The 26654-nt window shown below is 44.4% G+C and overlaps 2 protein-coding genes and 1 long non-coding RNA gene across 8 annotated transcripts in view; 2 read left to right on the forward strand and 1 right to left on the reverse strand.

Annotated features, from left to right (window-relative positions):
- Positions 1–10888, forward strand: part of akt1 (v-akt murine thymoma viral oncogene homolog 1) — a 23740-nt gene extending 12852 nt beyond the window's left edge. For both annotated transcript variants that reach the window (XM_057011822.1, XM_057011821.1), the window contains exons 3-14: positions 797–925; positions 2024–2135; positions 2374–2500; positions 3020–3151; positions 3244–3309; positions 3662–3730; positions 3830–3955; positions 5101–5229; positions 7823–8037; positions 8167–8254; positions 8638–8740; positions 9065–10888. In XM_057011822.1, coding sequence (XP_056867802.1) covers positions 797–925; positions 2024–2135; positions 2374–2500; positions 3020–3151; positions 3244–3309; positions 3662–3730; positions 3830–3955; positions 5101–5229; positions 7823–8037; positions 8167–8254; positions 8638–8740; positions 9065–9144 — 1376 coding nt within the window. In that variant the 3' untranslated portion in view covers positions 9145–10888. The remainder of the gene's footprint in view (positions 1–796; positions 926–2023; positions 2136–2373; positions 2501–3019; positions 3152–3243; positions 3310–3661; positions 3731–3829; positions 3956–5100; positions 5230–7822; positions 8038–8166; positions 8255–8637; positions 8741–9064) is intronic.
- LOC130513186 (uncharacterized) lies at positions 10886–13518 on the reverse strand. Of its 2 annotated transcripts, none has more exons than XR_008946637.1 (2): positions 13381–13518; positions 10886–11759 (listed from the first exon to the last, which is right to left on the reverse strand). It is a non-coding gene; the product is annotated as an uncharacterized LOC130513186 (long non-coding RNA). The 2 variants fall into 2 exon arrangements; XR_008946638.1 differs by having other exon boundaries at positions 10886–11754; positions 13381–13510.
- The window catches only part of cep170ba (centrosomal protein 170Ba), a 15062-nt gene continuing 1815 nt past the window's right edge, over positions 13408–26654 (forward strand). The window contains exons 1-18 of one of the 4 annotated variants that reach the window (XM_057011793.1): positions 13408–13620; positions 14267–14404; positions 15401–15490; positions 16558–16636; positions 17536–17594; positions 17843–17999; positions 19777–19884; positions 20479–20970; positions 21058–21974; positions 22213–22371; positions 22712–22850; positions 22970–24562; positions 25445–25592; positions 25674–25794; positions 25927–26061; positions 26140–26228; positions 26362–26455; positions 26535–26586. In XM_057011793.1, the coding sequence (XP_056867773.1) occupies positions 14300–14404; positions 15401–15490; positions 16558–16636; positions 17536–17594; positions 17843–17999; positions 19777–19884; positions 20479–20970; positions 21058–21974; positions 22213–22371; positions 22712–22850; positions 22970–24562; positions 25445–25592; positions 25674–25794; positions 25927–26061; positions 26140–26228; positions 26362–26455; positions 26535–26586 (4537 nt within the window). In that variant the 5' untranslated portion in view covers positions 13408–13620; positions 14267–14299. Of the gene's footprint in view, positions 13621–14266; positions 14405–15400; positions 15491–16557; positions 16637–17535; positions 17595–17842; positions 18000–19776; positions 19885–20478; positions 20971–21057; positions 21975–22212; positions 22372–22711; positions 22851–22969; positions 24563–25336; positions 25593–25673; positions 25795–25926; positions 26062–26139; positions 26229–26361; positions 26456–26534; positions 26587–26654 lie in introns of all 4 variants that reach the window. The other 3 variants (XM_057011791.1, XM_057011792.1, XM_057011794.1) reach the window with 3 other exon arrangements.

The following is a 26654-nucleotide window of genomic DNA, read 5'->3' on the forward strand; positions in this document are numbered from 1 at the left end:
TAAATTACACTTTTCCAGTATAAATATTCACGTCCATCTCCACTGTCTGCCTCTGCTATGGTATGTAAGCATTTTTTCCCCCTCCCGTCTGTCCAACATCTGGCACAACATTTCCTGAAGCATCACCAGAATAAATTGAGTATAGTCTGTCAACGAGAGATTCAGTTGTGTGACACAAGTGTGTCTAAGTTAATCAGATTGACACACATGGCTCATAGTTGTGGTGGTGTCTAGAAATGAAAACGAAATGGTGGAAAGATTAAAATTCAAATAGAGGCATTCAAGCATGAAGTGACAATAGAGGGAAGTTTTGCCATTAAGACATGTAAAATTCCACAATCTTTCATCTGTTCAGGTCTTAGAAAGTTCTTTTTGACTCATAATTGGTTATTTTTTTCTCTTTCATGAGTGGAAAATACTGTATAGTACATTTGTCAGGCCTTTGAATCTCCCCTAAAATCGCCATTGGCAGTCGGCTGTTTGAAGCGGCACATATGGTCTGTGGAAAGGGTCCTGACTTCTACTAAAACCACCATTTGCCTTGCAGCTGGCTTGCTTTAAAGGAAAGACAGTGACAAGATGGTCATTTTATAGCGCTCCATTGGGCAGAATAGTAATTGGCTTGAACCACGGGTGTTGCGGCTGAAGGCACCAAAGAAGAACAGAAAACACTGTTCAGATAAAAACATCAGCACGTTTGTCAAAGCACTGAAAATAGGAAATCACCGGAAAATGTTAATCACTTATATCATCTGCTCTAACATAAAGGTCCCCTTTCTTTTTTCCCTTTCACTAGGAGAATATATCAAGACCTGGAGGCCAAGGTATTTTCTTCTGAAGACTGATGGTACCTTCATCGGCTACAAAGAAAGGCCGCAAGATGTTGACCAGCTGGAAACCCCCTTAAATAACTTCTCTGTCGCACGTGGGTATCTGCTTTAGTGCAACCGCTGTATTCTGTGTCTCTGGGTAGTTTTCAGTCAGCTACTTTCTCGCTTTGATTGTACAGCTATCGTCTTCCCGTAAAGTTTAAATGTGCTAGATTTGCCACCTCTATTATTAAATTAAAAGCCGTTCCTCTTCTCTGCTCGCATCCTTCCTAAATCCTTTTTCTATCCTACAAAACAACAAAAGGCTGCCCGGAGCCGCTCAGCCAACTCCGTCTCCCTATCATGAAAGTTGCTGCGATAAGCTGTGCAGATGACTGAACACAGCAATTAGACAGCACACTGTTAGCTTAACAAAATGTTTTCTCTCTGACACTCTTGAGTTATCGTGGCTATTAGCTGCCTGATTTCGAGTATTTATCTGCGCTTTGCTCCGAGGCTCTGCCTCCATCAGCCTCGGCTTCTGCACCACTGCGACCCCGCCGCCGAGGACACATGGCACGTCACCGCTGATGGGGCGGCTGCAGCTGGATTACAGATTCACTGAGATGGAGCCATGTTGAATCTCAGTGGTGGTCCACTCTCCCCTCCTCCATCCATCAGATAGAGGCTATTTCATGTCATGTTCTGACATAGTTGCTGATATGTTTCATTTGGGAACAGATGTTAATGCGAAGGAGGTGCAGATGGAAATTTCTGCATTCTAAATTCGCTTATTAAACTGTCGTGAGTAATTGTTTTTTAAACCACTCATGACACTTGCTGCAAAATCGTGAGCTTTGAGAAAAAGTGGAAAAGATGGCTTTAGATTGTTTTTATAATTAAAGCAGATTAGTAAATTTAAAGCTCCCATCAATTAAGGCGTGCCTTCAAGAGTTTACAATAAAAAGCTGAAATAATAAAAAAACAATAATGGAATAAGTGCAATTAATAAAGAAATGATAACATTGCGATTATCAGACGCCATGTGTTAAGCGTTTTCCGGGTTTCCAAGTGCACCTGCTTTTTCCCGACAGTGTCTGTTATGGTGGCAATAAAGATAAATGGCTGCGAGAGTGGGTCTTTCTCCTTCCTCGGCTACCTTACACATCAGCCCTTCTCACCATTTCCTTCTCTTTCTCCCTGGCTGTGGTCAGAATGCCAGCTGATGAAGACAGAACGACCCAAGCCCAACACATTCATCATCCGCTGCCTGCAGTGGACCACTGTCATCGAGCGCACCTTCCACGTGGATACCCCTGAGGAGAGGCAAGAGAGATGCTCACACATGTGCACACCTCTGCCTCTGAGTAGAAAAACACTAATTATTTACGTGTGGGAAAGTAGTGTGGCATTTTAAGGGCCAACATGGAGAGGTTCCCACGTGTAATTGCGATGCACTTGTGCTACAGGTCCTCTGGCAAAACCCCCACTTAAAATTGCTTTCCTGTGGATAAGAGAACAGTTGTGTGATTGATGTGATCTCTGCTGCCTGTGCCTCCCTTAGGGAAGAATGGACAAAAGCCATCCAAGCAGTGGCTGAAGGCCTGCAGAAGCAAGAGGAGGAGATGATGGACTCCTCTCCAGACCCCATGGACATGGAGGTCTGCCTGACCAAAATCAGACACAAAGTGGTATGAACCATTTACACTCTGCTTCTTCTTTGTGCTACAACTTTGGCAGGCCTAAAAGCCTTTTACTACAGATTTTTAACGCAAGCTTTCTTCTTTGCTCCCTGACTATTTCCTTGTCTTCACATTGATCTCACTCTGCCAGATTTGCACTTAGAACACTTCTGTCTTTTCTCTACTTTCCCAACATCAGCCGTGGGTGGCTTAGCACAAGATAGCATATCCAGAAGGTTTCAACACCCCCACGTGTCATGTCATGAAGGTCTAAGGCCACAGGATTGGATGTCCCCCACACAACCATTTTCATCATTCTCTTTAGCGCCGGTTCAGAGGTTAACTGAGATACAACCACATATAGGCCAACCCATTAGAGGAGTGGAAATTGCGCGAGGGGTGAAACAGTGCTATAAATGCCTCTGTGTTTTTGCCAGTGGAATTGGATGTCCTGGCTAGTTAGAGCATGAGTTTGTTAATGCTGCTGTTTTTTAACAAGTTGCCGCTTTCTCATTTCTCGCACTTCAGACTATGCACGACTTTGAATACCTCAAACTCCTGGGAAAAGGCACTTTTGGCAAAGTTATCCTGGTTAAGGAGAAGGCAACGGGACACTACTATGCCATGAAGATCCTAAAGAAGGAGGTGATCGTAGCAAAAGTGAGTGAACGGTCAAGATACTGGAAGAGGGTAATAGACACCTTAATGATTGGCTATTGTATACAGACACTTTTTGTTTGGCTTGTTTTCAGGATGAAGTGGCTCACACACTCACAGAGAACAGAGTCCTCCAGAACTCAAAGCATCCATTCTTGACGGCAAGGAGCTCTTTCATTGTACATCTATCTAAACCGGTCCTTAGTCCAGTAATTTGGAGGTCTTCAGGAGCCTCCAGTTATCAAGAACGTTTCCAAGAGCTGTTTTCATAGAAGAGCCTGGTTAAACATCAGTACTCTTTATCAGGGAGTGCATTTTCTGTCACCCTGTGGGTGAAGTCACGCAAAATAATCCAGGAACTTGTACTATTGTTATATTACCTTTTAATAAAACGCTAATGTTGCTTCATGTGAACTTTTGCAGCATCGTGTTATCAGAAATTTAAAGGTCAGCTTCCTGTAGAGTTTACCATAAATATAACAAAGTTCTGCTTTGGCCCTTCTCTCTCTCTAGGGACTGAAATACTCTTTCCAGACACATGACCGCTTGTGTTTTGTCATGGAATATGCAAACGGTGGAGAGGTAAACCACTGCCGTTAAATCAGACTTATCACAAGCTTAAAACCTTTTAGAGTCTACGTGCACTTGATGTTCTAATCATTTCTTCCTGCTTCCTCTCAGCTTTTTTTCCATCTGTCAAGGGACCGGGTGTTCTCAGAGGAGCGGGCGAGGTTCTACGGCGCAGAGATCGTGTCGGCTCTGGACTACCTGCATGCTGAAAGGAATGTGGTGTATCGTGATCTGAAGGTAAGCTGGCAGAAGCGTCCTCGGATAGCTTTCATCTTTTCCTTACTCTCTGTCCTCCCTCCCTCTTCAGTTCTACACAGGCAGGCTATAAATAGGGTTTGCTTCCATCTACAGAAGTTGCAGCAGTGAAGGCTTTATTGATCTGGCTCCCACAGATCAGTCTCTAGGCCACAGTTCAGCTGAACGGAGGCTGGGTTCATGCACCTACTGCAGGTTGACAGAAATAACCACCAGTCTACCACGCTCTGTTGTTGTATGTCAGCTGAGTTATCAGAGGCTGCGGTATAAGCTGGCACGACTTGCGCACTGAGGGGGAAAAAAGGCAATAATCTTAGAGTAAACTGAGATGCAGTGGTCTGCAGATTGGCTCAGAGGTGGATGCTGCAGACATTTTGGACCGAGGCTGTGTTGCCGTGTGCATCTGTAGCCATAAAACCACTGATAAAGCCAGTCAGGTTTAGCACAGCATTCCCCGTCTCTCCGCCCCCTCTCGTTTCTCCCTGGAGTTTATACGGCAGGCTTCCAGTCTGCTAGGGTTCTCCTGAAAATGCCAGGGTAGCAGGACTGGAGGATGTGCTGACTCTGGGCAGCTAGTGTTGACCACGTGTGAGCTGCTGCTGCCAGGTGACTTTAACAGGGAGGGGGGAGGACACTTTAATATTAAAAGGCCATGCAACTTCAGCCGTCTCTAACATTTGATGACCCCAAACGTATGAAAGATCACGCCATCGGTCAATTTTATCAAAGTTTTAGGAAGTATTGGTGTTTAACTCGAGTTTTAGTTTGGACTGAGGATTTCAGAAATCTGATGTGCTCTATTTATATTTTTCTCCTTAAAATGAAAGATGGTAACGTCACATTTCACAAAAGGAAAATGAATTTAGTGAAATATGGCTTTCGCTCAGACTCGCAGGAAACTACAACTACTGATCAAATTAGCATAATTGTCACATTTCAGAGTCACATGGTTCAATCATAACTTCACACATTCTTGGAGGATCTGAAACCATAATTCACTGATTTTTAAAAAGCAGCCTCATTGAAACCAATTCATTTACTGTTTTCTGTCATTTTGTATTTATTGAACATCCCTTCTTACTTTAAACATAGTAAAACATCTGCTTTACTTTCTTCCTCTCTTTCAGCTGGAAAACCTCATGCTGGACAAAGATGGGCACATCAAGATCACAGATTTTGGCTTGTGTAAGGAAGGGATCAAAGATGGAGCCACCATGAAGACATTCTGCGGGACACCTGAGTATTTAGCCCCTGAGGTAACATTTACAAGGTTTATTTGAACAGTTGATGCCAACACTTCTTTATAACCAACTGGTTTTAAGATTAATTCTTACAGATTAGTGACAAATTAAAAGAAAAGTAAAACTTTGAGGGTCAGACGTCCACTGATGCCCAGTTTTTCCTTATTTTCTTTTAAAGATAATTGACCCGGCTTGAGTGTTATCTAATAAGAAAGAGCAATTTGAGATATTTTCAATTAGGTCTAAAAACAACTTGCGGGTGCCAAAAATGCGTGCAAATCCTCTTACATGCGACAGCGGTGGATTCCAAGCAAAAATGCAGCGTGTGTTGTTGGACATCAGCAGATGAGAAGCATGTGGAGGAAAGGGCAGCTGTCCCAAAATGCCTTTCTAATCTCCAGCTGAAGTCTGCGAGTTAATGAATGCGCCGTGTGCCCTGGGCAGTCTGCAGAGGGGTGTGGCTACTCCCCATTGCGTGCAGGTATGACATGTGTTGGCGTAGGCTTGGTAACCTGATACCGCATTGTGCGTGTTGGCAACGAGTCGAGTGTTTGCCCCTCGCCTGTTGCTGTAAAAATGTTTTCCGGGAGAAGGGTGTCCGTGTTGACACAGTTGCCGTATCGTTGTTTTTAGCTTCCATTTGGAATTTGCTAGCCAGGGGAGGAAAACGGGTGATTGGCTGGCAGAGACCCAAGAAACATGACCTTCTGCCACTGAGGAAAATGACCCCATTGGCTACAGCTGTTATGTGGCACCAGGGGCGCTACAACCCCTTTGCCTCAGTCATCCTGCCTCCCCCTGGCATAGCTGGAAACGTCATGAGCTCACCTAACCTCGGTGCTGTTTTCAGTCGCCCAGCTCAGCCCTGCCGCTGCCAAGGGCCGCTTGCATCTGGGGCTGGGTAAAAAGCAGAAATCCTTTACAGCCATAAACTGCTATCAAATATTCCATTTCCCCACCTGTCTGTCCTAAACTTAGTGCGCTGAACTTTGTCCAGCGTCTATGATAGATCCAGCCTCAGCAGCACAGAGCAGGGAGACATCAGGGGGCGTTGCCGTGGCAACAGGGTCACTGGCAAGCGTCTCTATGGAGTGCGGGCCAGGCAGTGTTACAGGTTGTTCTGCAGTAAACAATGACCTTGTTGTGTGTGCTGCACAGGAATGCTGTAACGTCTGGGAATATTCCACCCAGAGCAAAGGAGGAGTGGGGGGGGTGGCCAGTTTCTCTATGAGTTAAGGAGTGGGACCATTTTACGTTCATCACTTGAAAGAAGAAAACCCTTATTGGCAAACACAATGGCCGGAAAACACTGATCAGAATTCACAAGCTTTGAAGATAAACGCCTGCAAGAATCTGAGAGTAAAGGAAGCAAAAGGAAATTTAGAGCAGCAGCAAGCATTTGGGTTTTAGCTGCTCCCTTTTCTGCTCCCCATAACTTGGCTCCTTTGGGTGCAGGGTAACAGTATTAGATTGGGGATAAGGCCCAAGCAGGCAGCCGAGCAGCCCTGGTTACGTATATGAGGGATGAGCTTGGCTCCTGCGCTCCTGGCAGCTTCACAGCTGTGGTGCTCTTCTACATATATGGGGCAGCTGCAGGCCCAGCTGTCGCACGGTGTGAATCACACGACAGCAGCGCTGGAAATAGAGACGGTCCAGTAATCCAAGCCCCGCACCGGCTTCACGTTACTCCCCTTGCCCTCCCAAACCCTCTCCTCGATGATCACCACTCACAGCAGCACCAGGCGGAATGCCCACAGACACACGTGGCTACGTGCACGTGGTTTTGTTCCTTTTATGGACACATCCATCCATCTGTTTTCCAGGACCCTCTCTGTGCACTTGCCTAGGTAATCTAATCAAGCTAATGTTATAAATCTATCCGCGCTCTTATATCTAAGTTTATGTTCTTGGGCGCCGGTTGCTTTAAACCGCACTGCTTGAGGTACGCCTGAGAAAACAGGCTGCTTCTCATTGTCTCGGTTTCACCTTCATTATCCACTAGGCGAGGTAAAATCCAGTACACGTCCTCAGAGACACTGAGAAAATTTGGCAGCACATTAGTCATGCAACAAGTTGCTCTGTTCTCTCTCATCCACTTTGAAGTAATGGCTAAATTCTGTCTTCCCTTTAACTAGCAGTTATCGATTTGAGTGCTTTGTTTGAATGATTGGTCCTGTGTTTGCTGCAACATATTTGCCTATTTAAACAAGCCTCACCTCCACTTGTTTGTGTGTTTGTGTATGGGTGGAGGGCCCCGCGGTGATTAAATATTCAGAACTCCAGAGAAATACTATCCTCCTTCCTAATGTGAGATGTGACTCAGCGTTGGCTGGGTCTGCCTCCGAAAGACGCGGCGGGAGGTGATTTTAGCGGCGCTGGGGATGAGATGATGGTTTATGTTTTCAGCCTGAAAAGCTGCTCTATTAGCAGCCCTATGAGGTCCATTCACTACCTGATTGATCAAACTTAAAAAGCTTAACTTGTTTTTAGATTATTACATTTCTGTGTTTTGCAAGATTCTGAAAAACACCAATGGGAAAAGCTAATGTGCTTCCAGGAAACAGCAATAACGGTGTTAATATTTTCGCCTGTTTTTTTTATGATCAAGGTGCTGGAAGACAATGACTATGGCCGTGCGGTGGACTGGTGGGGTCTGGGCGTGGTGATGTACGAGATGATGTGTGGAAGACTGCCGTTTTACAACCAGGATCACGAGAAGCTGTTTGAGCTAATCCTCATGGAAGACATCCGCTTCCCCCGCACACTGGGGCCCGAGGCCCGCTCGCTCCTCTCCGGCCTTCTTAAGAAAGACCCAATGCAGAGGTGAGGAGCCTGTTGATGCTTTCTCTTCACCGCTGAATCTAAACTTATCCCCTTTTGTCGACTTAATGAATGTGGAAGCTAAACCTTTTGGAGGTGACATGAGAGTTCTGTTTTGTTTGTGTCTACTAGGTTAGGAGGGGGGCCCGACGATGCCAAGGAGATCATGCAGCACAAGTTCTTTGCAGGAATTGAATGGAAAGATGTTTATGAGAAGAAGGTTGGTTTATAAATTTTCTTTTTCATTTACCTTTCCTGTTCCGGTAATAATCCCATATATACTAGATGGTGTGGAAAATACAAATATGGTCTTAAAACTGCTAACATGTATGAATTGTGCACATTAGTTTAGATTGTTTTTTACTTTTTTACTCCATGTTTGCCTCAACCCCTTGTAAAGATCGAGAGAGGAAAGTTGAGGTAAATGACGGTTCAACACCTTTTGATGATTCTGAGTTTCGACTCAGAGGCATCATTCAACCAGGGGCTCAGGCTGGATGCGTTACTGTATATGATGCCTTCCGGGAAGCCTTGCAGATTGTCATCAGGAGGACAACTGTTGGACAGGACTGATATGTCCCCGTGTGTGCTCTGCTTCAACAGCTGGTCCCACCGTTTAAGCCCCAAGTTACCTCGGAGACGGACACGCGATATTTTGATGAGGAGTTCACAGCACAGACCATCACTATCACACCTCCCGGACAAGGTAGCAACACACGGACGTGCACACTTTTTTTCTTTTCATTTCCAGCGTAATATATTAATGCGGGGACTGCAGCTGTGCGCAGCTGTCTCCATATTAATATATTGTGCCATATTCTGTTTGCGTCATCTCATTGTCGAGATGCAGAAGGTGCAGCAAGTGTTTGTGACTTTATAAGAAACATCAAAACAATTGATTTTGTTATATTAAAGTAGACGATATGGGTGTGCTGCTAGGTCACTGTGTTGTTGCTGCTGTTTGCACATTGGTGCACATGAGCTCCATAACATCACACGCTGATCTCCCTTCCTTCCCTCTTGTGCTCAGACGATAGTATGGAGTCATTCGACAGCGAGCGGAGACCCCACTTCCCCCAGTTCTCCTACTCCGCCAGTGGGACAGCCTGAGCGGCCCGCTCCACAGGTCCCGCCGTCTCCCCCGCACCCCACCCGACTGCACTCTCAGAAGTCTCCCAGCATCATCTGCAGACGCCGTTGGTGGAATTTGCCATTTAACAATCTGCAAGTTGCGTTTTCCAAGGAGGAAATCTGAAGAAAAACAAACAACTGTGGTCGTTCTGTGAGCCCCCTTTGAAGACTGACCACAGAGCGCGTCAACACTAACCCTGCATTTTCTGGTTATTATCTTGTATTCTGAGCAGGCATCCATACACCATAATGATTGTGGAAAATGCAGATATGTTATGCACAAATGAGGCCACTGATATGAATTTTGAAAGGGGGATGTTTTATAGGTATAGAAACTATATTGGTCAAGAATTTCAAAAAAAAAAAACAAAAAAAAAAACTGTGGACCAAAAAAAAAAAAAACGTGAACAAAGTTAGTTAGGTGGGTGATAATGGTTTCTCTCTCTTTGACTTCTGAAAACAAAAATCAAATTTAGGACATCAGGATATCATTTGAGTCAAAATGAGTGAATGTACCGTCTCAAATAAAGTCATTTTTTCTGCATGCTGACATGCCTGATTCCCCCCCCCCCCACGTCTGGGCAGGATCACGTTTCTTCTATACTGATGTCAAACTGACACACGCAAATTGTCAATTGTCACGCAAAAACGGCGCCGAGACTGATGACCATCGTGCTGTACAATCTGATGCGGAGCGAGCGGTCGGCAGCCTTCCAGTCGATCCCTCGGAGCTTCCTTGCACATCAGAGCTGCAGAGAAACCCTCAGTTTCCTGCTCAGAAGCAGAAACCTCCTTCCTCTCCCTCCCCTGAAGTATAAGTGCTTACAGTGCCCCCGCTCCTTTCCTTCTTGATGCTGGGCTGCAGACGCCTCCTGGTTTCTGTCCACGACGGGTCAGCCAGCACTGACCCGTCAGAACCTCTTCTCTCCTCTGGGTTTTTCCTCCATGTACAGTACGGTATTGGGTGTTCACCACCCAGTGCATTCACAGCTGCCTCAATGAGGTCATTTCTTTAGGAATACTTTGCAGGCAAGCATAGCTTTGGGGATCACAAACTCACGCACGGTATTCCTTGATTTGCTACTTCAGGGGAATTCTGTCCTTTCACAACCTTCTGAGTTATTTATATGTGACCAGCATTGACTAAAATGACTTTAACTGTGCCAATGATATGCACTTTGCAGCCCCAAAATGATTGTATTTGGTCTCTTTATTTGTACTTTATGGTTGGTAAAGACTAAATTAGCTTGTTTTTACAGTGTAGATTCAAATGTTGTGGTTAGAAATGAAACGAGTTGCTTGTTTGAATAAACCGAGACTCTTGGGAACTAAGAACTCCTGTGTACTCAAAAGTTTTCCAAAAACAAAAGTGCTTCAGAATTTTTGAGATGACGGATAATCATTTCTGGAAAAGTGCATCATACCTTATTGAATGTACTGGTTTTTACCTGTTTCATTTCATGCTATTTGCAAAATTCATTTCTTTCATTCTTGAATCCAGTTTTTAATTATTCCTATGCACGCTCACTCTTTGTTCTGACCTTCTGAAAATAGGGAAAATCATTTTATACTTTTTATTTTATATTTCAACCTTTGTTTTGTACCTGCCCTCTCATATTCCTGAAACTGAGGACACCAGCTTTAGTAAACAAATAATATAAACTTTGTACACTGTTTTTACTTGTTTCCTTCAAATTGATGAAATAAAATGTCTTAACAAGAAGCTGTGCAGGCTTTTATTGTGAAATCTTAAAAGCTCCACATTAAACTCAGTCCTATGAAATTTCCTTGATATATTTATGCTTCTTAAGTTTCTATACAGTTTATTATAACTGTTGGAAATAAATGTAATTGTACTTTTGCATTCAGTGGCTGAAAATAACATACAAAGGGGCCAATACATTCATAATTACCTCCCTGAATATGTTTTCAGAGCTCTTCACTGCAGCCACCTTCAGTTTCTTTATATGTCTTCAGTAGCTTTGTGGAACGGAGAAAAAGTAAAGGTTTGAGTTTCTAATCGGTTTCTTCAAGGTCAACGTCCATCGACACCGCAACACTACAGGTCACAGTTCTACTTCAGCATGCACGTCATTCAAAACAATACATTTCGCTTTACATAGTTTAATCTCATTTTGTTTATGCATCAATTTAAAAAAAAAAAAACAGGTGAAGGGAAAATGACAGACCTGACTGTATAACGTGCATCTTTTTTTCTCTCACTAGTCCAGATGAGCAGGAATGTGGCTTATTCCCGTGATCGCACATAAAAACGCAGCAAATCCCGTTGCCTCCTGCTTCTGATTGCGTTGTTTTTGGTTAGACAGGAGACATTCGCCCCACCCCGCCCTGCCCCGCTGGGTCTCGAGCAGATGGTACAGTCTCTGGAGCAGATGTTGACAACCAGGCCTCCCAGTCTGTCTTTTGGCCAGCTGCAGTGCACAGCAGCACATACCCACACCGAGGCTTTGGCCAGGAGTGGGACTCACCTGACAACCACCCCTCTCCTAACTCCAGCTGCACTACCCACAATGCTGCTGGGCTGGCGCTGCAGCTTGGCTGTGGGATTCCCAGGGGGGTGATGGAGTGCTGCGCTGTGCAGAGAAGATGTCAGTCACACAGCCTGCAAGCTAGCATTCTGCTCTTCTTTGCAAACACACCTTCTGATCTACACTCATTGAAGGCAGAATTTGGATTCTCTATTCTGACCTTTTGGTTTTATTAGCCTTAATGTCAATCATTGGATCTAATGATTGTCCAGGGTAGGAGGTAATGTTTTAACTACATAATAATTTAAATATACTATAGAAAGTTAGCTTTAGCATGGTGGTGGGAGCTGTTGTGATTTTGAAGTTTTGCAACCCTGATGGTTGCAGTTGTGGTGTGACAGGACGGGGCCCAAGGAACAGGTTCGACCTGTTCACCGCACATACCTTTGTAAACAGTGAGAGAAGCAGAAAACACTTAAAATCTGTTTGCAGAAAGGTTTCAAATGATTGGAAAATGTTTTAACTTAAAACAACACAGTTGACCTTTTGACTTCCTTCCCAACATAGTTGTTTTGAATTTTATTCAATAAATTGAACTGTACCTGCATCAATGCTTTAATTTCAAATTGACTTAATGTCAGATGAGAATTGGAACATTGGGACAACACATTTGCATTTGTAAAGCTGCAGTTTAAGATACTTTGTGCCACTTTTTGAGGCTACGCATGTGGCTCGGGATCAATATCACTCGGAACGAGAGCGCCATCTAGCGTGTATCAGTCGTATGCAAAAAGATGGAGTAGTGGTTTTTTAATCTCACCATATCAGGCACTGTTATGATTGACAACAAGTGTTTGACAGAAAATGCATCACCTAATGTGAATGAATGACTGTCTCCTGAGGTGCGCTCGAGATCCAAAAGGCAATGGTAAAAATGTACTAACTATATTTTTGACTACTAATTTAGGTCAATTGCATAGAAAAACTTTTTATTACTTTATTATTTTCTTTACTGTTCGAAGTGATTTCCTTGTCTAGGCGGTAACCTCATGACTTTTGAAGAAGGTAAAAAGTTTTACTATTGGCCTTGACATGAACCGAAGATCGTCTATTGAGCAGATGAACTCCCAATTTCCTGTGCTCTGATTTATAAAGTTACGCATACAACTTATTTAAAATCGGACTGTTTAAAATACAAATTACATCAAGTATATATCCACTAAATGTATTATTATTGTTATTATTGTTGTTGTTATTGTTGTTATTATTATTTTATTTTGTTAGTAGTAGTAGTATTGTGGTTTTTGTTACATCTTATATATTTACGGTTAGAAGTATAATGGGCATAGTGTTTACAATTCAGGACAGGATTCCGTAATCCTATTGATATAATCTTACCGGTCTCCTTAAGGTTAACCAAATATATAATGTAATATTTCAACACTGGTGTAATGGTTCTTGAATGAATCATTATGCAAAGCATTGCATTCCCCAAATGTGTTGGTTTTAATCAACATGTCCGTTTGTTTAGTTGCATTTAAAACGTAAACTGTTTCTTTCCATTCTGATTTTTTTTAAAAAGAAAAGTGCATTTTAATCCACTGCTTTTTATACGAAACGTTGACAACTACTTCCCCCCCCCCCCCAAGCGCTGCAATACGTCGACGTTTGAGGCGCTGTCACGACTGGCTGTCAAGCGGAAAACAGTCAGAGCGAGAGGTCTTACCTTCCACCGCCTCTCTGAGCTCCTCTCCGTTTGAAGTGCCGTGTCAGACGACGTCACCGTGTCGGTGGCGGAGCTGGAGAGTTTCGGTCGGGTGTCATTCCCGGAGGAAGAAGAGGGTGTTGTCGCTTTACCTGTCCGGTGTTACCTGCTTCTCTTAACATTCCCGTTTTCGAATTGCTTTCTGCCCCAGGACGTTAAACACTGGCTTCACTACGGGGTGAAACGGAGAGGGGATTAAAGGTAGGTCTTTGTGGGGAGCGAATGGTTGGAAAACGCTGTTTCGTGTGGGCGAAGGTTGACTGAAGTTAGCTAAACAGTGTCACCCGCACAGACGCAAACGGTCTGGCTTCCAGACACGTTATTCATGCCACTACACATGTCCGTACAGGGAAGCTAAAAGGGAAATTTCTTACCAATCCCTCGGTGGTATTTTTATCCAATGTTAAAGGGAGTTTCAGCCGGAGTCAGTGGTTGAGGTTGTTGGCTAGCTGTCACCCAGACTCGCAACAGGTTTCTCACGGCTGAAACGATGAAATCCACCGTGGATTCTGTCGACTTTTTGTCTATTTGGTTAAACGCGAGGAGCTCTGGAGCTCTGTCCACGTATGACAGGCTGGCCAACATTCCAACACGTGCATTGCTGTTGTTATGTTTGTCGAAATGAAGATATCTATGTCAAGACATCCGGACATGCATTGTTAAAGGGGGAATAGAGGTTTATCTCAGGTGTGATGATCACTTCCCCTCACCTATCTCCACCTTGCTTTGTCCTGGTAAACAGGTATTGACTTTGCATCCTTCCCTCCTCCTGATTTCCACCCATCCCTCAATCCCTCATCACCTTTGGGCGACTTTGACCCATTTGTCTGTCCTGTTTATTTTCCAGGATGTTCATAAAGTCTTGAAGAGCGATCCCAGCATGAGTGTGACATCATGGTTCCTGGTCAGCAGCTCCGGCACGCGCCACCGTCTGCCCCGGGAGATGATCTTTGTGGGACGGGACGACTGCGAGTTAATGCTGCAGGTGTGTGACTTTGTGTGTTCGACCTGGCCAGAGCGTGCACTTGTTTACCCGAGTTGCTGACCTCTAAATCGGTCAGGATAATCTGTTTTAAAAAAATGCTCACGTGTTTGTTACTCCCCGCTGAGGTTTGACGGGACAGGCGCAGCCACGTAGATGTGCGAGCACCCGTTAGGAGGCCCTGCTCGCTTTGTGTGTGTAACCTAGCGATGTTGCATCCACACATTGTTGCCCCGACAGCCTTTCACACAATGATTTGAAACACAGCAAAAGCATTCCAGAGTTTTGTGTTTTTCCTCCCGTGCAGCGTCTGTGAGCAACACAATGTCTATGTTATCATTGCACAATATTCTCCCTCCCATCGTCTTCTCGCTCCACGCTTAGGAAAGGACGCTTCCGTCTTTCGTTTCTCTGCCAACCACAGAGTGGTTGCTTATTTTTAAGACGCTTCTCATGACTACATTTAGGCGGTGCCGCATCGACCTAAACCTCAGCTCGCGTTTTTCCGAAATGAAACGTACTTGACTTCTCCTCTTAATTTTCAGGACTGCTTCCCGACTGGGCGGACAGCCTTTTTGTCTGCATCCACTGGTTAACCTCCGTTAACCTCTCAGTCTTTTGCATCTCAAATCAGCTCTCGTTCAAACCGAGTCCTGCTTCACTTGCCTAGAAGAGATTTAGTCCGTTGCACTCGATCACCTCCCAGGGATTATAAATCTGATCTATATTTCTAGGCTCCAGTGGAGAGCATGTTTAGAATCACTCTTCCAGTACAGGGAACACATGTCAGTGTTTCCAAGAGTCTGAGCAATTCAGTCATAGTTTCATTTCATCATCATTTGGGCCAGAAAAACAAGCCTGAGTTTATGAGAATTGGCAATCCTCAGGCTTTTTTTTATCCTTAGTCTTGGTCATCTACATGCCACCAAAGATGAAAACCCCACAAAATGACACCTCTGTCTCTTTACTCATGGCGTTGTCTCTGATTTCCTGTTGCAGTCTCGCAGCGTCGACAAACAACACGCCGTCATCAACTATGACCACAACGCAGACGAGCACATGGTGAAGGATCTGGGCAGCTTGAACGGGGTGAGCCAGAGTCTCGTGACTACCTGCCTCAGTGCACAGTGTTAAAGGAGCCAGCCTTTGTGCTCCCAATAAGTCCCAGAGCACAAAGTGCCCCTCTCTGTGTGCCAGGGACGGAGACCACAAGTAGAAACATTGTAATCAGGGAACTGGAGACTGTAGACCCCCCTTTTTTTCCCTCAGTATCTATCTGATTTTGGTCCTGCTCCATCACTGCTTTGCAGCGGCATTTTCCCACTGTGTAGCAGCGAGCGAAAACCATTCATTCCTCTCATCAAGGTTTTTTTGGAGGGAGTAGATGGAAATCGGACTAATCAGAGCAGAACAGCTGAGCTGAAATCCAGTGTACCTTTTTTTTGGTTAGTAATTATCCTCATTAATCTGAGGTGAAAAGGGGTGTGGGAAAGTATGGGATTTGATTTGATACATTTTCAGATCTGAAAAAGAATGAAACTGTTACCACTGTTCTATTTCCTAAAAAAAAACTAAAAAACTAAAAAGAGAATTGAATCGATTTGTCGATTGTTTTTTTTTCTTTTCTGAAATTTCAAATGTGCAGGAAACCTGCAACAGTGAGCTTGATCTGACTGATCTGATTTCCCCAGCAAGTCAAGGTCAGACGGTGATGACTTCTGAAAGTTTGTATTCAAGGAAAAATATCAGTGCAGCAGAACTAAACTGAAGTCTACTGTTCCCTTTTTTTTTGCGTATCTCCCACGTCGTCTTTCTTTACATTCCACGACCATTACAAACTTTCTAATGTGGCTCTTGTCTATTAATACTTTAAGCGGAAGGCACCTGATTAATCAACAAACACGGCAGTGTTGCATGCATTTACCTGGACGTTAAGCATTCCGCTAAAGCCGGGGCGGACGTTGCATAACGACCTAATCTCATTAGAGTTTTAATGTGCTGATGGATTTACTTTCCATTGGGAAAAGATCCAATTGCAAATCACCTTAGCCATCACGAGCACACGCTGCAAGGCACTAGAGAGGCTGTCACCTCTGAGTCAAAAGCTGTGCTTGCTTAATGACGGCGAAGATGCTTTCTGTCTCTCTTTCTTCCAGACATTTGTCAATGACCTGCGAATCCCGGAGCAGACGTACATCACCCTCAAGCTCTCTGATGTCATTCGATTTGGCTACGATATCCTTTAATTTATTTTCTTATTTTGAACCCTAAACACAAAGCAAATGTGCGCTCTGCAGGATCTATTTTACTTCCAATCTCCCACCACATCAAACCACGTGTCATGTTTGACTATTTGGAATGTGTCACACATCAGCGCAACAGAGTTAATGGATGTTTAAAATGCAAACTAGAATAATGCAGAATTTTCCTTTCTTCGTTTTGAAGGCCACCTGCAGAGAAACGCACCTTTTTCATTTTATTGCCCCGCTGTGTCGGTTCGCTCCACTAGCACGTGGGTTCCTTCTGTGTTTTCCAGGCAGGGGTTGTAGATTATGGTCAGCTGTAGATAGAAAATGCACCCCTTGACCCCAAGAGCAGAAAACACAAGTGGGAAATCTAATTTAAGATAACAGCTGGGAGCTGTGAGCACTTTTTTAGCAGGAGCAGCGGCCAGTACGTCAGATATGCATTTGCTTGGTTCAAGAAAATTGATTACTAAGGATATAGAGTTGTTTGAATAGCAACAGGTTTCAGCTGCTCATCTCCTTTATTATCTGTCTTGTCGCCGGTAGATAATATATTTATGACCTTCAGCACAAGTTGAAATCTTGGGGAAACAAATAATACCTACAGATTTACCACACGTTACGTGTGAGACTAAACAGTTAACATGTGATAGACTTGTAATGCATGAAAAGGAAATCCATAATTAACTGTGCCTGTGGGCTAATAGCATGTTCTGCTCTCATTTTAGCCTCAGGTTAAGGGTAAAAATCATCGGTATCAATAGTGTTATTGTATGAAATTCCATCGTGCCATAAATTAAAAGGAAAAAAACGTCCTAATTATCATCTCATAAATACGGTAAGCACTAATAAAGAGAGAAGGTTTGCATTCTTTAACTCCTCCTGCACATGCTCATGTTTATATCTTGGAGAAGAGTCAACATAAGGTCCCAGAGGAAGCTCTTAAAGTAAGTAATACTTCCAACATGGTGAATAAATGTCTGCTATTGTCTGCATCTGTTTCTTCACGTGCACAGTTATTACCAGCTCTGCCATTTATTACTGTAGAACTTATCACTGTCTGGGTTCTCTGTCTGAACATGGCAGCAGATCTTGGGTTTCTTGGGTTTAAAATCCACAAACTGTGGATTGACTGTAAGTGTAACCTTCTAATCTCTCTCACGTTCTCCCACATTGTATTTTCTCCTCTGTGCAGCACGAGAAGTACACAAGTCAGTTGCAGCTTAGTCTGAAAGCCCTGGAGGCCAGGGCAAAGGAGAAGCTACAGTTCCACAGTTCAGAGAAGACCAGGGGACCTGTTTCTAATGTTAAACTGCAGGAGAGGACTGAGAGAAAAGCCCACTCTCTCACAGGTAATAAACTGACTGAACATACTCCGAAGGGAGACGATAGCAGGAAGACTGCACGTTTGGTGAAACAGAAACAGACCTGTTGTTCCTTTGGCACAAGAAGAGAGAGAAAAGAAAGAGGTTAATCTGAGGTCAGCATGACTTAAGCTGCAGGTCATTCCATAAAGAGGTGTAGCTTCTTTTATTAACTTCCTGGGTGTTAGATCAGGAAGCCACGTGAGCTCCAATCCTGTGGATCCAGAAAGGACAGAGAACTTTACATCCTGGATTTGGCAGAGTGTGTTCACACGAGAAAGAGTTGTCCAGACAAGCTGAAGCCACAAGCGCTCTTATCTTGTTCAGCCAGACCTGACTGTTGGAGAGGTGTGGTGCTCAAAGACACTTAGGGATAGGTTCAGCACGTGTTGTTTAAGAATCAGAAAGGCGGTTAGGGTTTTACTGACACATCGGTATTGGGATCTGTTGCTACCGTCATCCAGGTTGCGGCCCAACTCTCTTGCATTTTGAAAAGTTTTGCAAAACTTCATCATAAACATCAGCAGGTTGGAGTGTTCTGTGGAAGAGCTGCACATTTATTGCTCTACAGACAATGAACAAAGTTTAATAATCTAGAAAAGCCACTTCAAAATAAAACAGAAAACTGTGCTTGTTTCTCTGCACACTTCTGGAGTTGCAGCACTTGGAGATGGGGACGATGTGCTTGTAACCGTGGAAGGGCTGTTGCATCTCCTGCAGCTATGACCCGACCACAGCGGCTTCTGTAAACTCTTTGTTAACCAAGCGCACTAAAGGCAAGGAACCATGGTTGCTGCCTGGAGTTCAGCAGTATCCGTGTGTTTTTCACTACAGTTTTATAATTCGGAGCCACACTGTTGATTTCACACAGTTTTACCGTCTTTGGCCGTAATTTGTTGGATCTGGTTAATGTGTGTTTCAGTAACTCCTGTAAACTGCAGGAGACCAGTTGCTTTCTACCTGCTCCTGTTTGTTTCCCCTGCAGCTGCACAGGATGTGGTGTGTGTCCAATTCTTCGGCTGTCTGTTGGGCAGGACTCTTCACTTTTTGTAGTGTGTGACTCAGGCCGGACTCGGGGCTTTTAGAAAAGTGTTTAAAACAGTGATTCATCTGCACACAAACATTTGCATGAATAAATCCTCAAAATAAAACGAAAGATGTTGTTTAGATATTTCTGTGTTCTATTCCACATGGTCTGAGGACAATTTTCAGGGCTGTGTTTAGTCTATTTGCTAAAAGCAGAGGATTTGATAAGGAGAAAAAATTGATAACATGTTTCCTGCATCAGTGTGTTGCTGTCTGTGGGGTGTGTGTCCAAAGCAGCATTATTGAAGAGCCGAGGAGGTTTAGGCTTTCATATACATATTAAAATGATCCAGCTTTAAATGTATAAAACTGACATATGGTGTCTAGATTTTCTGATCAGCAAAATGGGCAGCAACCCAGCATCTAAAAGGCTTTAAAAAAGGCATCGAGACAATTGAAAACAGTCATTTTGGGGGCGGGACAGAGTGCAAACAATGGGTCCCAGAATCTTAGGATGCAGTTGATCCTCTATCCTGTATTTTTTCCTTTAAAGATTAGGATTAGCTCTGTCCTGACATCAATAAGAAGGATTATCTTTTGGAGGCTTGACTGAGAATTTACTTTGATCACATCCATAAGTATTTACACGCTGAAATATTTTTGTTGAGCCATCCTATATACAAAATTTCTTCTTTACTCCATGTATGAACCTAAAGCTGTCTGCTTGTGTGTCTGTCAGCTGCCACAGATTCTCCAATATCCAAGCCAACTCCTCTCTATGGTCAACCTTCCTGGTGGGGGGAGGATGAAGACCCGGCTAAAATAAAGCAAGAAAGAAAATTCCCAGGTCTAACAATATTTCTTCTGTTTACTCACGCAAACCAGTAACTTGTGTTTTTTGTTTACACAGATGTATTTACCCTTAAACCATTTTTGTTACTGGCTCTCTAATTATTAATAATGGATCTTACACATCTGTGATCTTAGTCCTAATTTGTTGTGACATGAATTTCTATGCCACTGCAATCTGATATGCTTAGTGGGTCAGTGAGAGATGGATAATGCTCAGCCCTGGGCACGTCTCTGGACACCATTTGTGGAAGGTTAGCCAAACCATAGCGTATCATGCCAACGGGCAGTGCCTGTCTGCCTCGTGATGGATTATGACCCCCCAAAGCTGCGGGAGGGGGGAGGAAGGATGATTGTTTGTCCCGTGTTGTTCAGGCTGAAGCAGATTATTCCCACTCGGCTTCCCTTGTGCTGGACTCTGATCTGCTAAAGAAATATTTGGCCACATCAGCTGGTACTTAGAGACCAGTGGGCAGATTTGTTTTCGGTCTGATAACTGGAATATTTCTGTGATTTGGTGTCGTCTTGTCTGAGTTGTACACCACTTATTTTATACTCAATCCTGATTTCTGTCTGTGTTTTTGTTGTGCAGAGGCCATTAAAGATGTCAGATATGAAGTCAATGGATCTCTATCTGACAGTCAAGCCAAGTCTCTTTTGTCCTACCACCGGGAGCCCAGCTACTTTGAGATCCCTACAAAGGAAACTCTGCCAAGACTGGTCAAAAAACCTGAGCCCCAGGTTGATGAGGTTCCCACAAAGGACACTCCAAACCTCCCCGAGTGTGTCCCTTCTGCTCCTACACCTGCCATGGTCCAAAGCCATGCCTCCTTCACTATTGAATTTGATGATTGCACTCCAGGTAAAATGAAGATCAAGGACCACATAACTAAGTTTTCCTTCCGCCAGCCACGCAAGCTCCCTTTGATAGATTCCGTCACAACACCCAGTGAGGTGATATCGGCAGAAAATAAGGTTGCTGACTGGCTGGTCCACAGCAATGCTAGTATGATGAGGAGGAAGTCACCTGCTGAAGACATGTACAGCACAAACAGTGACCCATCTTTCCGGAAAATGGATAATGGTAAGTATATTTCCAAAGATGGCTGCTTGATACAATAATGTGCAAACTTTTGAGGGATTTTTCTTTCTTCTTTTTTTAAATCACTAGCAAATAACTATGAGGATGGCACCTACAGTGATTTGGGGAAGCCTGCAGTCAATGGAAATGAGTTTTCCTTATCAGAACCTGAAATTTCTTCCTACGTGTCGTCACAATTTGCGAGAGCTTCCCCGCCACAACGCTTCACCTCCTCTGACTCGGAGCAGCCCCTGTCATCCACTCCTCCAGAGTCTCAGTCCCGACCAACTCACTGCAACACTGAGCCACACAAGGCCTTTGTCATTGAATTTTTTGATGATAATTCAAGAAAAAAGCATACCAACTCGCCAACCAATAGCGCATCTTCGCCTGAGTATCCTGGCGTCAGGGTCCTGTTGGAAAAATCAAGAAAGAGCACGAGCCCACCGGAAGAGAGAAAGACCTCCAACACCCCCCCGACCCAACGGTACACCATCCCTCTGAAGGATCCAGCTCCCATCGACCATCAGAGAGCTGGCTCACTTCGAAGAGAGAAGACTGAGGACCGGATCAGTACCGGTTTCTCTTCTCGTTCTTCATCATCTGTGCCTACAAAACCTTTCAGTAGCGTGGGCCGGAGATCCAAATTTGCCCAGGAATTTATTGCTGAGTTCCAAAAACAAGCAAAGCAGCTCTCTTCCGCCAGCAACGAGAGAAATGCATCCAGCCTCCCTACTGCAGCGAAAATGGAGACGGTGGTAGCATCCCACGCTGGCCGCTCTCCGTCTAGGGCTCCCTCTCAACCACAGACTTCCTCTCCTATCCACCAGCCTGTTCCCCTTACGGTCCCGGTGATGCCCCTCTCAGCTCAGAACGTCGAAGCGAAGAGTGTGCACGTCTGTCCTAAAAATGAGGAGGATGACAATCTGAGCGACACGGGAACCTACACCATTGAAACTGATGTTCAAGATGGAGAGCTAGAAGAGGCACGGAGCAAAGTTGACAAGGTAAGTTTATTTTATCTACTTGCAAAACATGAATAAGGCACAACTAGTGCTGCAGGTAGGAAATTAATCTAAGGGCATGATGTGTTTTGTTGTTGCAAGTGTGATGAAAAAAGTAACCTATAATTTTTTCCTATTTTGAGTTCACTAGTTTGTTCAGTGCATGGATAAAAAAAAGCGAAGCTTTTCTAATATTGTTGCTAACTTTACCTGTCGACTGGCACTGCTCTGTTCCTGACAGGTGTTTGGTGTTTGTGAGAGCCCAGAACAAAACCACCAGAGTGAAGCAGAAACATCTGCAGCGTTTAGCCCTGTTAATGTTGAGAGCAGGGAGCAGCATAGGCAGTCTAGCAGTGGGGAGGTGAGGCCAGCTGCAGAACAGGGACAGAGTCTGGTAAAGGTAAACTATCCTGTTCAGGGGGAGATTAATGGTTAGACTAAATAATCAATTAACATTCTCTGGCTGTAAAGAGATTTACTTGAAACTGCTCTCCTAATTTACCGTTCTGTGTGTCTTTTCTGTTTGATGAACCTCCTGTGATTTCTGAACTCTACATTTGAATTACCATTAAAAAGAAAAAAATCATTGCGCGTCTAACCAAATACTAACAATTTGAGTCTTCTGAGGTTTTGTGCCTAACTAAAACAGCCGTTTTGCGCCATCTTGGTTTCAACTTATTTTGTGTTCTCTGAATTTACCTTTTTAAATGACTAAATAGCTTGTATACTGCATCACACAGGTTCAGTCAGCAGATGTAGGCCTAAAGGGTGCTCCTAAATGGAAGTCTTGCTGGGCCAGTTTGGCAGACAGCTATACAGAATCTGGTGCCCCATCTGGCTTCGTTGACATACCTTCCCAGATGGAGCTGTCCGGAGGGGGTAAGCCACCTGACGAGATGCGGTCGGATTTGAAATGATAATGAGACGCCTCGATGAATATGAATGATATTCACGTTGAGCATGTGTAGTTAATATGCATTAAAACTGTTTTATTTCAGCACAGGGAACGTGCACAAACAAGGCCGGTCAAAACGACAGTGCAGACCGCGAGGGTTCAAGATCTCCACATGTTCCGCCTCATCTACCACCAGGGGAGAAGACTGACATTGCAGCTCCCAGCATTCATGTTCATTATGACCCGCATACAACATTTGATGTAGAAGACAAAAGCTTGGCAGGCTGCAAGTCTCCGGACAGCATTCACAGGTTATTGGTGCAGAATGATGTGGAGCCAGACAGCCTGAGCGATGCCAGCAAGTCTGAGGACGGTTCCCTTGTAGACGAAAGGAGGAGGCCACTGTCAGACACAGAAGAGATGAAACACGAGAGCAAACCCAGACTCCCAGCTCAGTCTACTTCATTCTACATTGGGTCAGAGGAGGCTATTTCCAAAACCGACCACGGAGGATCAAAATCACGTATGGCTAAGACTGAAAAAAAACACACAACAAAATCTTTCTCTACAGCTACTCTGACCAAGCCGAGAAGAAGCCACGACACTGTAAAAGTCAGGCCCAATGTTTCGGCTCCTGTTCTATGCCATGGTTCAGAATCCAGAGAGGGCACATCATCTACATTACTGAGACAGAAAAGCTTCACCAAGGAGAAGTCAGGTAATGTCAAGCTGCCCAGCATAACCAGCCAGTCTACCCAGATAGACTCGGGGTCTGAATCAGTGCAGGGAACCTGCAAGGACACACGCTCTTACTTAAAAGAGACAGAGGATGTTCTTGCTGTTCTGGAGGCGAAACTCCAGGCTGCACAGTCGGAGATGACCCCTGTAGCAGACTCCTTATCAGGAGAGTCCGACATAGATACCTCCAGCACTGTCAGCCAGCACAGCAACAGACCCAGGTCTAACACGCTGACTAAAAAGGCTCCTATAACTGGCTTCCGAAGGGAAAAGTCTTCAGCCAGTATTACCAGTCAGGACTCAGTCCAGCTGCCTGGTGCGTCAGAGAGGCGACACTCTCAGCGTGTAGAAAGCAAAAACCAGTCTGAGTCCGTCTGGAGACATGTGGAACTCAAACGCAGCGTTGGAAAATATGGCTCCACAGACCTGAGTGATGATCCTCAGAGTTTACCTTGCTCTGATCAGGAGACTAACACCCACCCACCCTACAGAAAATACACTGTGCCCCTTCAGAAGGAGGATGGCAAAACCTCCAGAGTGTCCCAGGTTTTGTCTCGCACAAAGAGCTTGTCAGCCCCGAGGCCCACCCGAGCGTCCATGCTTCGTAGGGCCCGTTTGGGAGAGGCCTCGGACAACGAGGGCCCAGAGACAGAGAAGCCGGTGCAGGAGGTGGGCAGCGCCCCATCTAAGCAACCGCAGGAATCCAAGAAACTCTCCAGGCTGGACATGCTGGCGATGCCTCGTAAGCGCACCAACTCCTTCAACACCCCCAGTGACACCGAGATAGGCAGGAGCACAGGATTCTCCAACCGCAGCGCCGAGTCTGCTGGCAACTCGGCCCGACGGGCCTCTGCTCCAGGACCAAAGCCTGTCGAAAGGCCACAGAAACCCCCCCTCAACAGGACACCACTCACTCGTGTACGCTCAAGCAGTGCCAAATATGCCAGCAGCACTGCCAGTGAGTATAACACATTCATATGTTGCATTTGTTTGTACCCTTTTCTGTAGGTAGCACATCAGGTAAATATCCACAGAATGTAAAATAACACGAGTAATAAGTTTAGGTTTGTTTATTAACCTTTTGCTAAACTGATTACATCAGCATATCCAAATCAAATTACGTTTATGGTTTAATTCATCCAGCCTGCCAACTCAGGTTTATATGAATAAAACAAACTATCTTTCCTCAACAGAAGTATTTTAACCACTGTGGTGAATCGTTTGATAAATTGACAGTTTACTGTATAGATTAATCAAAATGCAATGATGGGTAAGAAGAAACGCCGACATTAGAACCGAGTCCTGTGTCTGTGCATCCTTTTAACCTTCTATTGGGTATTTTGGTGCAGTGAGCAGGGTCAGACATTTGGGTCTACCGGTATAAATCTGCATTCTGTATGTATTTGAGGCTGCTTCACATTTAACCTTAAACATCTTGGTTATACAATAATAACTTTTGAGGATTTTTAATGATCAAGAAAAAAACAAACAACTAACGGTTTCCAAATGTTTTAACTAAATTATGGTCTTGTCTGGACTCTGCTGCTGTCGAGGCCTCATTTCTTGACAAACAATGAAAAAGTTTAGGAGAAATGAGCTCTTGTATAGCAGTTTTCCTTAGTAACAGAAGTTTCTGTGGTGGTGGTTTTCCTTGCTTATGTTCTCTTCTCCTTTTCTCCCCTAACTCCTCTCTCCTTACCCTCCCTAACTCAAACCGATTCGCTGCACCAAGGCTCTAGGAGACGACAGAAAGGCTCCGATTATACCTCTACCTCAGACGATGACGAGTATGACTCGAACCAGAGCACTCCTAAAAACAAACGCTCCCAACCTTCCTCAGCTCTCCACAGCCCGCGGCCTCAGCCTCGACCCAGAGCTCAGCCCGTGGTCGCCCTCCATCCAAAACAGGCCAGCAAAGAATCGGAGGACAACAAACATGAAGGAGAAACTCTCCACAACTGGTCCAACCACAGTGCTGAGATTGCACGGTAAAGAAAGTATTGCGTTTAAGTGGGAATGGTGCTCTAATCGGAGTTTAAGATTTGATTACCGATGTTCATTTCTTGTAGCTTGAGTCAAGACTTGGCTAAAGACCTCGCCATCTTAGCCAGAGAGATCCACGATGTGGCAGGAGATGGTGAGCCCACAAACATCGATCCAGCTGCCACGGCTGAGGCCACTCAGGAAAAGGTGTGGAGTCAGTCTTTTTTAGGCAACAAATCTCTAATTCAAGGGTGTTGATGTTGTAGGTTTTGGACTTTGTCGTTCCTCCTGTTCTTGTCAGCACAATGGAAAATAAAATGTAAATTCTGACTGTTGCAGCTGGTCAGCGATATCCCAGAGGCTGGCTTAAACCACCAGAGGGTCTCCGCAGGGACTACATCGACGTGCGAACCTGTGCAGAGCAGCATGGATCACAAGGAAAGGAGCAGGCAGCAAGATCAGAGCACAGATGAGGTCATTTGGTGATCCTGCATGAGTCTTCTGTGCTGCCTGTCCTGAGAAAATCTCTGTAAAATGTGTTTTCTTTTGCAGGCCAAGGTGGATAATCTGATGTTGAATCCAGTGTCTCAAGTCATTGTAGAAATCAGAGAAAACACGGAGCAACTTGCAGCCAAAATAAAGTAAGAGAATCTAGAAAGAACATTCTTTACAATCACTGTATATTTCAGTAAAGATCCTGTATAGCTGGAAAAAACAGAATTTTCTGAATGGATGAGATGCCTAAAAACATGAGCTCTCTCCATCTCTGATCAGGACACTGTTCCAGGACAGAATGGACATCTGGGAGGAGATTGAAGTCAAGGTGAATTCTGAAAATGACGTTCCCGTCGTCAAAACCTCCAATAAGGTTGGTGGCTCAGAGAAAAGCTGTTGATGTGTGTCGGGCAGTGTTGGGTTCTGAGCTACTGTGAACGTCTTTATTTCAGGAAATCACATCTATTCTGAAGGAACTCATGAGAGTTCAAAGGCAACTTGAAGGTAAATCTAGAACCTTTGTAGAGTAAAAACCATTTCAGTTCCTGATATTTCCCTGTCGGGGACATTTC

This window comes from Takifugu flavidus, chromosome 16, assembly GCF_003711565.1.
Source record: "Takifugu flavidus isolate HTHZ2018 chromosome 16, ASM371156v2, whole genome shotgun sequence".
Taxonomy (NCBI): Eukaryota; Metazoa; Chordata; class Actinopteri; order Tetraodontiformes; family Tetraodontidae; genus Takifugu; species Takifugu flavidus.